The 12,500-nt window shown below is 57.6% G+C and overlaps 1 protein-coding gene across 1 annotated transcript in view; it reads right to left on the bottom strand.

The window, feature by feature from the left end:
* Positions 1 to 5,791, bottom strand: part of LOC120909779 (NACHT, LRR and PYD domains-containing protein 12-like) — a 20,737-nt gene extending 14,946 nt beyond the window's left edge. The window contains exons 1-2 of the mRNA XM_040321509.1: positions 5,772 to 5,791; positions 2,393 to 2,446 (exon numbers count right to left, since the gene is read on the bottom strand). Coding sequence (XP_040177443.1) covers positions 2,393 to 2,446; positions 5,772 to 5,778 — 61 coding nt within the window. The 5' untranslated portion in view covers positions 5,779 to 5,791. The remainder of the gene's footprint in view (positions 1 to 2,392; positions 2,447 to 5,771) is intronic.
* Between the last annotated feature and the right edge of the window lie 6,709 nt (positions 5,792 to 12,500).

Below are 12,500 nucleotides of genomic sequence, written 5' to 3'. Positions count from 1 at the left end.
AGAAACCGTCGCCCGGAAGGAGGGTGGGTTTAAATACCTCCTGACTCCTCCTACAAATACAGCCTTACACATATTGTGTTGTCTCATGCTGTTGGACTCTTTGCTGTGATGGTTTGGGGTGTGACTGTATTCTATTGTGGCAGCCTCAACTATTATGGGATGTGCAAGTGTGTTGCTGTGAGGAAAGAGGGAGGGGGGGTTCCTCCAGAAGCCCCCTGCTGTTAAGACTGTTTACTGATGGGAAGTTTGAACACACCTGACCTGTGTGTCCATTGTCATTGGGGGGGGCTAAAGAGTCTTGGATAGTGCTGGTTCTGGACAGAGGAAGCATAGACGGCGGTCATAATTCGACAGGATTCATCACAGCCACCAACCAGCCCCACCCCCTCCATATATTCAAAGCTTGAGGCCTGCTTGGTCTGTGGGGGGGGGTGTAGAATAATTACTTCCCTTACTCTATAGTCCTGCAGGGTCCAGGACAGATGACAGGATCCCGAAAACTCTTCTTGGGCTGTGTAACCCCCCCCCACCCCCTCTTCCCCATCACTGATTAACGTCTGCCTCCTTCCAGATAGACCCTAGGGACGCAACGCGTGCGGGCGGCTCCTCATCTGAAGAATTGCGATGTCTCCCATTCAGGGCTCTCCAGCTGTTGGAGGGATTGTAAAAACTGACATTCAGACATGACTGGGCATGATGGGAATGATGGGAATGATGGGAATTGTAGTTCCCAATCGACTGGAGGGGCCGTAGTTTGGAGACCCCTTTATTCCAGATGCTGCAGGTGGAAGTTGTGGGGGAGGGCAGGGCAAGGTGGGTGTATGTTCCGCTTCTCATAGATATTTTGGTAAAGTGGCGCCTTGTATGGTGGGAAGGGCGAGGTGGGAGGGGATGTACCAATTCAATAAAAGTAATCTGGTCCATCAGTACCGGTGGAGCGATGTATGGACATCATCCAAAGCAGAAGAAGGTTTATAACCCCCCCCCCCCCCCAGGACACCGATATATGCAAGATGCCCTATATAGTGTGGTAGGAGAAGATCACCTTCGGGTCCTACTGGATTTTAGGGTGGAATATGCAACATGTTTCCAATGCTGCATCCACTGCCCTATTCCCCCTCCTCCTCCTCCCCCCATGACAGCGGTGCAGGGAGAGGCTCCCCATAGCAGCTGTCAGTTTTTTTTTTAATCAGTGTGGCTGGAAAAAAATAATTCTACTGCCATGGACTGGAGAGGCCAGGATCCCTACTGGGCCAATTTGACAGGATCCCCACTGCCATGGACTGGGGGGGGGGGGGCAGGATCCCTACTGGGTCAATGTGCCAGGATCCCCATTGCCATGGACTGGGGGGGGGGCACGGATCCCTACTGGGCCAATTTGCCAAGATCCCCGCTGCCATGGACTCGGGGGGGCAGGGGCCGCGGATCCCCGCTGCCATGGACTGGGGGGGGCACGATTCCCACTGCCATGGACTGGGGGGGGGGGGCACGATTCCCACTGCCATGGACTGGGGAGGGGGGCACGATTCCCACTGCCATGGACTGGGGAGGGGGGCACGATTCCCACTGCCATGGACTGGGGAGGGGGGCACGATTCCCACTGCCATGGACTGGGGAGGGGGGCACGATTCCCACTGCCATGGACTGGGGAGGGGGGCACGATTCCCACTGCCATGGACTGGGGAGGGGGCACGATTCCCACTGCCATGGACTGGGGAGGGGGCACGATTCCTACTGGGCCAATGTGCCCGGATCCCCGCTGCCATGGACTGGGGGGGGGGGGAGGGGCGGATCACCGCTGCCATGGACTGGGGGGGGGCCGGATCCCCGCTGCCATGGACTGAGGGGGGGGGGCCGGATCCCCGCTGCCATGGACTGAGGGGGGGGGGCCGGATCCCCGCTGCCATGGACTGAGGGGGGGGGCCGGATCCCCGCTGCCATGGACTGAGGGGGGGGCCCCCCCTACTGGGAGCCATATTGGTGGAGAGATCCACCGCTGAGCAAGCAGATTCCGCTTAGTGAAGGCGTCTGTGTGAAAGGGGTCCAGGAGAACACGATTTCCATCTTTGTGGGGGGGGGGTGTAAATCAAACTGTGGGGGGAGGGGGGGGCAGGTACCTGTCCCCCCCACTTCCAGGAGACCTTGTGGCAGGAAGTTTGCCCCCGCGCCACTCAGAAAGTGCAGTGCATTTGGCACATGTGCAGTAGGGAGCCGGCTATGACGCCGCCACCAGGATTCACAGTTTGTGTCCCTTACAAGAAGTGGTGGCAGCGGCGCCCCCCCCCCCCCCCCCCGATAGATCTGTACATTCGTTCACCGGCAAAAATGTGTGTATAAACACAATAAACAATAAAAATAGAAATAAAATGCTGTGTGTCGGGGGAGGTTTTACCTGTCAGAGGGGGCGTCGTCATGGTGACACCGGACTGACCGCACAATTCTGGATCTGGAAGAGAAATATGGAAATTAGTGATGGGGGGGGAGGGGTAGAAGAGGGAAAAAGTCACATGCCAGACAATGAGAGGACTCTGGATTGTGATTGGTCGGTCCCGTGGTGCTCACAGAGTGGTCCGTGGAAGAAGCAGAGCTCATCTGACTCCGCCCCCCAGTAGCAGCGGACGCCGCCTTGGTTATCCCTCTGCTCCTCCCAGGCAGCACTGGTGGGGAGGGTGTGGCTCAGAGTACAGCTCCTCCCCCTGTCACTGCTGGGTGGGGGGGAGGGGCATTTCCAGTAAAGCGGGTAGAAGAAAAGTCCGGAGCCGCCATTCCTGGATCACAGAGGATCGGCATGACAGCCAGGAGCCAACATGGCTGCCACCGAGGAGGAACACGCATGTACAAGGACAGCAGGGAACACGGGGTGTGGGGGGGGGGGGAACTGGACTTAGTGTGGGAAACTTCACTCAGCTGTTCTGCCCAACATGTCTCAACGCGTTTCGTCATCAGACGGCACCAAGCTGTACTGGTACATGGGCACTCCTCAGGAGAGGGGGGGGTGTTACTGAATAGTGGGCGGAGCCTCCTTCCTGGTATAAACAGCCGCATGACTGGCTTACACTAATGAAGGGAGAGGTCTCTGGATGGTGGACGAAAGGGGGGGGGGGGGGAGGACATTATATAGAGGGGAGGGGATTATATTATATAGGGGGGGGGGGGAAGAGGACATTATTATATTATATATAGGGGGGGGGGGGGGAGGACATTATATTATATAGAAGTGGGAGGGGAGAGGACATTATGCAGCACTACCCCCGGACGAGCCCCCTCACGTGTAGCGCTACCCCCCCCCGGACGAGCCCCCCCACGTGTAGCGCTACCCCCCCGGACGAGCCCCCCACGTGTAGCGCTACCCCCCCGGACGAGCCCCCTCACGTGTAGCGCTACCCCCCCCCGGACGAGCCCCCCACGTGTAGCGCTACCCCCCCGGACGAGCGCCGCCCCCTCTCTTTCCTGCGCTGATCAATACATGGAATCTTGCATTGCATGAATCCGTGTATCCGTGTATTGTCGCCGACGCCCACTATTCAGATGGCCGGCCCCCTGGGGAGCGACCGTCATCTGAATAACGGCAGCTGGTTGGCCTGAGGGCTCCAATTGGCTTCCAAATAGTTACCCAGGGGATGCACGGGGGGGGGTGCGTTCCTTGGATAACACTGACAGGCGTCTTAGCCAATCAGGTTCACTGGTTCTGGTTACCAGTAACCTGATGCGTCATCGAGGGACAGTGGAAGGAGGGTGGCCGACCCCAGAAAGGTAAGTGCCAAGCGGGGGGAGGGGGCAATATGGCAGCATTTTACACGGCACAGTGGCGACAATTGATGGGACCAGTGGCGACAATTGATGGGACCAGTGGCGACAATTGATGGGACCAGTGGCGACAATTGATGGGCACACGGATTGGGGGGGCTCCATGTCCATTTCGCTTGGGGCCCCCCAAATTCCTTCAAACAGCCCTGCCCGTCGCTGCTCAAATGTTCTGGACCAGCGTGGCCCCCGGAACCAGGAACACTGCGTGACTCCATCGGCCCCCTAAAGGGAGGGGCTCTCCATCGTCCCCCTAGAGGGAGGGGCTCCCTCTATCGTCCCCCTAGAGGGAGGGGCTCCCTCTATCGTCCCCCTAGAGGGAGGGGCTCCCTCTATCGTCCCCCTAGAGGGAGGGGCTCCCTCTATCGTCCCCCTAGAGGGAGGGGCTCCCTCTATCGTCCCCCTAGAGGGAGGGGCTCCCTCTATCGTCCCCCTAGAGGGAGGGGCTCTCTCCATCGTCCCCCTAGAGGGAGGGGCTCTCTCCATCGTCCCCCTAGAGGGAGGGGCTCTCTCCATCTCCCCCCTAGAGGGAGGGGCTCCCTCTATCGTCCCCCTAGAGGGAGGGGCTCCCTCTATCGTCCCCCTAGAGGGAGGGGCTCCCTCTATCGTCCCCCTAGAGGGAGGGGCTCCCTCTATCGTCCCCCTAGAGGGAGGGGCTCCCTCTATCGTCCCCCTAGAGGGAGGGGCTCCCTCTATCGTCCCCCTAGAGGGAGGGGCTCCCTCTATCGTCCCCCTAGAGGGAGGGGCTCCCTCTATCGTCCCCCTAGAGGGAGGGGCTCCCTCTATCGTCCCCCTGGAGGGAGGGGCTCCCTCTATCGTCCCCCTGGAGGGAGGGGCTCCCTCTATCGTCCCCCTGGAGGGAGGGGCTCCCTCTATCGTCCCCCTGGAGGGAGGGGCTCCCTCTATCGTCCCCCTGGAGGGAGGGGCTCCCTCTATCGTCCCCCTGGAGGGAGGGGCTCCCTCTATCGTCCCCCTGGAGGGAGGGGCTCCCTCTATCGTCCCCCTGGAGGGAGGGGCTCCCTCTATCGTCCCCCTAGAGGGAGGGGCGCTCTCTATCGTCCCCCTAGAGGGAGGGGCGCTCTCTATCGTCCCCCTAGAGGGAGGGGCGCTCTCTATCGTCCCCCTAGAGGGAGGGGCTCCCTCTATCGTCCCCCTAGAGGGAGGGGCGCTCTCTATCGTCCCCCTAGAGGGAGGGGCGCTCTCTATCGTCCCCCTAGAGGGAGGGGCGCTCTCTATCGTCCCCCTAGAGGGAGGGGCTCCCTCTATCGTCCCCCTAGAGGGAGGGGCTCCCTCTATCGTCCCCCTAGAGGGAGGGGCTCCCTCTATCGTCCCCCTAGAGGGAGGGGCTCCCTCTATCGTCCCCCTAGAGGGAGGGGCTCCCTCTATCGTCCCCCTAGAGGGAGGGGCTCCCTCTATCGTCCCCCTAGAGGGAGGGGCTCCCTCTATCGTCCCCCTAGAGGGAGGGGCGCTCTCTATCGTCCCCCTAGAGGGAGGGGCGCTCTCTATCGTCCCCCTAGAGGGAGGGGGGGGGACAACATCTCCTGTGATTGGAGGATGAGGAATGGTCCCTCCTCCCAGGTCATACACTCCCCTCCATACAGATCAGACAGTCTCATATTTCTCCTCCTCACCTGTCATCTCCTCAGTCAGATGTGTGACTGGAATCTCCTCCCCTTCCTTATATACCTCCTCCCCCTACTACGCTCCTCCCACACCACACACGTCCCGCCCACCCCGTCATCTTCCCAGAGACACAACCCCGCCCTGACTCCTCCCCCCGCCTCCTGACTCCTCCTCACCTGTCATCTCCTCAGTCAGATGTGTGACTGGAATCTCCTCCCCTTCCTTATATACCTCCTCCCCCTACTACGCTCCTCCCACACCACACACGTCCCGCCCACCCCGTCATCTTCCCGGAGACCACACCCCGCCCTGACTCCTCCCCCCGCCTCCTGACTCCTCCTCACCTGTCATCTCCTCAGTCAGATGTGTGACTGGAATCTCCTCCCCTTCCTTATATACCTCCTCTTCCTGCCACACCCACACCACGCCCCTCCCACATCTCCGGGCCCCGCCCTGTATCTTCCCGGTGAGCACACCCTATCATGACTCCTCCCACCTCCGTAATGTGTCTCCTCCCACCCATGTCATCTTCTCATAGAACAAAACCCCGCCCTCCTCCCTCCTCCCACCCGGCCTCCTGACTCCTCCTACCCCGGTATCAGTTCTCGAAGAGCAGACCCGCCCCCCCCCCCCCGGAGGATGGATGGAATTCTGACACTCAGAGAAGGGAGATGGTCTCCGGGAAAATGGCGCCTGTACCGGGGACACTTCTGTACAGAGACTTCTATAGAGGAGACTACAAGTCCCAGCATTCCCCGCCCATCATTTACAGGACCCCTCCCCCTTATACAAGTATGGGAGGAGATTTACTTCTTCTCCATATTAATCCTTCTGTAGTAACCAGTCAATACAGACCTGTCCATAGCAACCGTTCCATAGTAACAGATCCATAGCGACCCTTCCATAGCAACCCACCCATAGCAACACATTCATAGAAACCCACCTATAGAAAACCACCCATAGCAACCCACCCATAGCAACCCTCCCATAGCGACCCTTCCATAGCGACCCTCCCATAGCGACCCTCCCATAGCGACCCTCCCATAGCGACCCTCCCATAGCGACCCTCCTATAGCAACCCATCCATAGCAAGCCATCCATAGCAACCCACCCATAGCAACCCTCCCATAGCGACCCTTCCATAGCGACCCTCCCATAGCGACCCTCCCATAGCGACCCTCCCATAGCGACCCTCCTATAGCAACCCATCCATAGCAACCCATTCATAGCAACCCATTCATAGCAACCCTTCCATAGCAACCCACCTATAGCAACCCATCTATAGCAACCCTTCCATAGCAACCCATCCATAGCAACCCACCCATAGCAACCCTTCCATAACAACCCATTCATAGCAACCCTTTCATAGCAATCCTTCCATAGCAACCCACCTATAGCAACCCATCCATAGCAACCCATCCATAGCAACCCTTCCATAGCAACCCTTCCATAGCAACCCACCCATAGCAACCCTTCCATAACAACCCATCTATAGCAACCCCTCCATACCAACCGTTCCATAGCAACCCCTCCATAGTAACCAGTCTATACAGACCTGTCCATAGCAACCCATCCATACCAACCTTCCTTAGCAACCACTTCATAACAACCGGTCCATAGCAACCCACCTATAACAACACATCCATAGCAACCCACCTATAGAAATTCACCTATAGCAACCCACCCATAGCAACCCTTCCATAGCAACCCACCTATAGCCACCCACCCATAGCAACCCTTCCATAACAACCTATTCATAGCAACCCACCCATCGCAACCGGTCCATAGCAACCCACCCATAGCAACCGGTCCATAGCAACCCTTCCATAGCAACCCATCCATAGCAACCCACCTATAGCAACCCATCCATAGCAACCCCTCCATACCAACCCTTCCATAGCAACCCGTCCATAGCAATCCCTCCATACCAACCCTTCCATAGCAACCCGTCCATAACAATCCCTCCATAGAAGCCCCGCCATACCAACCCTTCCATAGCAATCCCTCCATACCAACCCGTCCATAAGACCAAGCCTACAGCAATCCCTCTATAGCAACCCCAACATAACAACTCATCCATAGCAACCCATCCATACCAACCCTTCCATAGCAACCCGTCCATAGCAATCCCTCAATACCAACCCATCCATAAGACCAAGCCTATAGCAATCCCCCTTTAGCAACCCCAACATAACAACCCATCCATAGCAACCCATCCATAGCAACCCCATTACCAATGTCCCGGGACAGGGTCACTCCGTACACATTGGGCGCCATTACCAATACCCCTGGACAGGGTCACTCCGTACACATGGGGCACCATTACCAATGTCCCGGGACAGAGTCACTCCGTACACATGGGGCACCATTACCAATACCCCAGGACAGGGTCACTCCGTACACATGGGGCACCATTACCAATGTCCCGGGACAGAGTCACTTCGTACACATGGGGCACCATTACCAATGTCCCGGGACAGGGTCACTCTGTACACATGGGGCACCATTACCAATGTCCCGGGACAGAGTCACTCCGTACACATGGGGCACCATTACCAATGTCCCGGGACAGAGTCACTCCGTACACATGGGGCACCATTACCAATGTCCCGGGACAGAGTCACTCCGTACACATGGGGCACCATTACCAATGTCCCGGGACAGAGTCACTCCGTACACATGGGGCACCATTACCAATGTCCCGGGACAGGGTCACTCCGTACACATGGGGCACCATTACCAATGTCCCGGGACAGAGTCACTCCGTACACATGGGGCACCATTACCAATGTCCCGGGACAGAGTCACTCTGTACACATGGGGCGCCATTACCAATACCCCTGGACAGGGTCACTCCGTACACATGGGGCACCATTACCAATGTCCCGGGACAGAGTCACTCCGTACACATGGGGCACCATTACCAATACCCCGGGACAGGGTCACTTTGTACACATGGGGCACCATTACCAATGTCCCGGGACAGGGTCACTCCGTACACATGGGGCACCATTACCAATGTCCCGGGACAGAGTCACTCCGTACACATGGGGCACCATTACCAATACCCCGGGACAGAGTCACTCCGTACACATGGGGCACCATTACCAATACCCCGGGACAGAGTCACTCCGTACACATGGGGCACCATTACCAATACCCCGGGACAGAGTCACTCCGTACACATGGGGCACCATTACCAATACCCCGGGACAGGGTCACTCCGTACACATGGGGCACCATTACCAATGTCCCGGGACAGGGTCACTTTGTACACATGGGGCACCATTACCAATGTCCCGGGACAGAGTCACTCCGTACACATGGGGCACCATTACCAATGTCCCGAGACAGGGTCACTCCGTACACATGGGGCACCATTACCAATACCCCGGGACAGGGTCACTCCGTACACATGGGGCACCATTACCAATGTCCCGGGACAGAGTCACTCCGTACACATGGGGCACCATTACCAATGTCCCGGGACAGAGTCACTCCGTACACATGGGGCACCATTACCAATACCCCGGGACAGGGTCACTCCGTACACATGGGGCACCATTACCAATGTCCCGGGACAGAGTCACTCGGTACACATGGGGCACCATTACCAATGTCCTGGGACAGAGTCACTCCGTACACATGGGGCACCATTACCAATACCCCGGGACAGAGTCACTCCGTACACATGGGGCACCATTACCAATGTCCTGGGACAGAGTCACTCCGTACACATGGGGCATCATTACCAATGTCCCGGGACAGAGTCACTCCGTACACATGGGGCACCATTACCAATGTCCCGGGACAGAGTCACTCCGTACACATGGGGCATCATTACCAATACCCCGGGACAGGGTCACTCCGTACACATGGGGCACCATTACCAATACCCCGGGACAGGGTCACTCCGTACACATGGGGCACCATTACCAATGTCCCGGGACAGAGTCACTCCGTACACATGGGGCACCATTACCAATGTCCCGGGACAGAGTCACTCCGTACACATGTGGCACCATTACCAATGTCCCGGGACAGGGTCACTCCGTACACATGGGGCACCATTACCAATGTCCCGGGACAGAGTCACTCCGTACACATGGGGCACCATTACCAATGTCCCGGGACAGAGTCACTCCGTACACATGGGGCACCATTACCAATGTCCCGAGACAGGGTCACTCCGTACACATGGGGCACCATTACCAATGTCCCGGGACAGAGTCACTCTGTACACATGGGGCACCATTACCAATGTCCCGGGACAGAGTCACTCTGTACACATGGGGCGCCATTACCAATACCCCGGGACAGGGTCACTCCGTACACATGGGGCACCATTACCAATGTCCCGGGACAGAGTCACTCCGTACACATGGGGCACCATTACCAATACCCCGGGACAGGGTCACTTTGTACACATGGGGCACCATTACCAATGTCCCGGGACAGAGTCACTCCGTACACATGGGGCACCATTACCAATACCCCGGGACAGAGTCACTCCGTACACATGGGGCACCATTACCAATACCCCGGGACAGAGTCACTCCGTACACATGGGGCACCATTACCAATACCCCGGGACAGAGTCACTCCGTACACATGGGGCACCATTACCAATACCCCGGGACAGGGTCACTCCGTACACATGGGGCACCATTACCAATGTCCTGGGACAGGGTCACTTTGTACACATGGGGCACCATTACCAATGTCCCGGGACAGAGTCACTCCGTACACATGGGGCACCATTACCAATGTCCCGGGACAGGGTCACTCCGTACACATGGGGCACCATTACCAATACCCCGGGACAGGGTCACTCCGTACACATGGGGCACCATTACCAATGTCCTGGGACAGAGTCACTCCGTACACATGGGGCACCATTACCAATACCCCGGGACAGGGTCACTCCGTACACATGGGGCACCATTACCAATGTCCCGGGACAGAGTCACTCCGTACACATGGGGCACCATTACCAATGTCCCGGGACAGGGTCACTCCGTACACATGGGGCACCATTACCAATGTCCCGGGACAGAGTCACTCGGTACACATGGGGCACCATTACCAATGTCCTGGGACAGAGTCACTCCGTACACATGGGGCACCATTACCAATACCCCGGGACAGAGTCACTCCGTACACATGGGGCACCATTACCAATGTCCTGGGACAGAGTCACTCCGTACACATGGGGCACCATTACCAATGTCCCGGGACAGAGTCACTCCGTACACATGGGGCACCATTACCAATGTCCCGGGACAGAGTCACTCCGTACACATGGGGCACCATTACCAATGTCCCGGGACAGAGTCACTCCGTACACATGGGGCACCATTACCAATGTCCCGGGACAGGGTCACTCCGTACACATGGGGCACCATTACCAATGTCCCGGGACAGAGTCACTCTGTACACATGGGGCACCATTACCAATGTCCCGGGACAGAGTCACTCTGTACACATGGGGCGCCATTACCAATACCCCGGGACAGGGTCACTCCGTACACATGGGGCACCATTACCAATGTCCCGGGACAGAGTCACTCCGTACACATGGGGCACCATTACCAATACCCCGGGACAGGGTCACTTTGTACACATGGGGCACCATTACCAATGTCCCGGGACAGGGTCACTCCGTACACATGGGGCACCATTACCAATGTCCCGGGACAGAGTCACTCCGTACACATGGGGCACCATTACCAATACCCCGGGACAGAGTCACTCCGTACACATGGGGCACCATTACCAATACCCCGGGACAGAGTCACTCCGTACACATGGGGCACCATTACCAATACCCCGGGACAGAGTCACTCCGTACACATGGGGCACCATTACCAATACCCCGGGACAGGGTCACTCCGTACACATGGGGCACCATTACCAATGTCCCGGGACAGAGTCACTCCGTACACATGGGGCACCATTACCAATGTCCCGGGACAGGGTCACTCCGTACACATGGGGCACCATTACCAATACCCTGGGACAGGGTCACTCCGTACACATGGGGCACCATTACCAATACCCCGGGACAGAGTCACTCCGCACACATGGGGCACCATTACCAATGTCCTGGGACAGAGTCACTCCGTACACATGGGGCACCATTACCAATACCCCGGGACAGGGTCACTCCGTACACATGGGGCACCATTACCAATGTCCCGGGACAGAGTCACTCGGTACACATGGGGCACCATTACCAATGTCCTGGGACAGAGTCACTCCGTACACATGGGGCACCATTACCAATACCCCGGGACAGAGTCACTCCGTACACATGGGGCACCATTACCAATGTCCCTGGGACAGAGGTCACTCCGTACACATGGGGCATCATTACCAATGTCCCGGGACAGAGTCACTCCGTACACATGGGGCACCATTACCAATGTCCCGGGACAGAGTCACTCCGTACACATGGGGCACCATTACCAATACCCCAGGACAGGGTCACTCCGTACACATGGGGCACCATTACCAATGTCCCGGGACAGAGTCACTTCGTACACATGGGGCACCATTACCAATGTCCCGGGACAGGGTCACTCTGTACACATGGGGCACCATTACCAATGTCCCGGGACAGAGTCACTCCGTACACATGGGGCACCATTACCAATGTCCCGGGACAGAGTCACTCCGTACACATGGGGCACCATTACCAATGTCCCGGGACAGGGTCACTCCGTACACATGGGGCACCATTACCAATGTCCCGGGACAGAGTCACTCCGTACACATGGGGCACCATTACCAATGTCCCGGGACAGGGTCACTCCGTACACATGGGGCACCATTACCAATGTCCCGGGACAGAGTCACTCCGTACACATGGGGCACCATTACCAATGTCCCGGGACAGAGTCACTCCTCTACACATGGGGCACCATTACCAATGTCCCGGGACAGAGTCACTCCGTACACATGGGGCACCATTACCAATACCCCGGGACAGGGTCACTCCGTACACATGGGGCACCATTACCAATGTCCCGGGACAGAGTCACTCCGTACACATGGGGCACCATTACCAATAC

This window comes from Rana temporaria, chromosome 8 (genome assembly GCF_905171775.1).
Source record: "Rana temporaria chromosome 8, aRanTem1.1, whole genome shotgun sequence".
Lineage (NCBI taxonomy): Eukaryota > Metazoa > Chordata > Amphibia > Anura > Ranidae > Rana > Rana temporaria.
The sequence above is the reverse complement of the archived record's forward strand: the minus strand, read 5'-3'. Positions and strand labels throughout refer to the sequence as shown.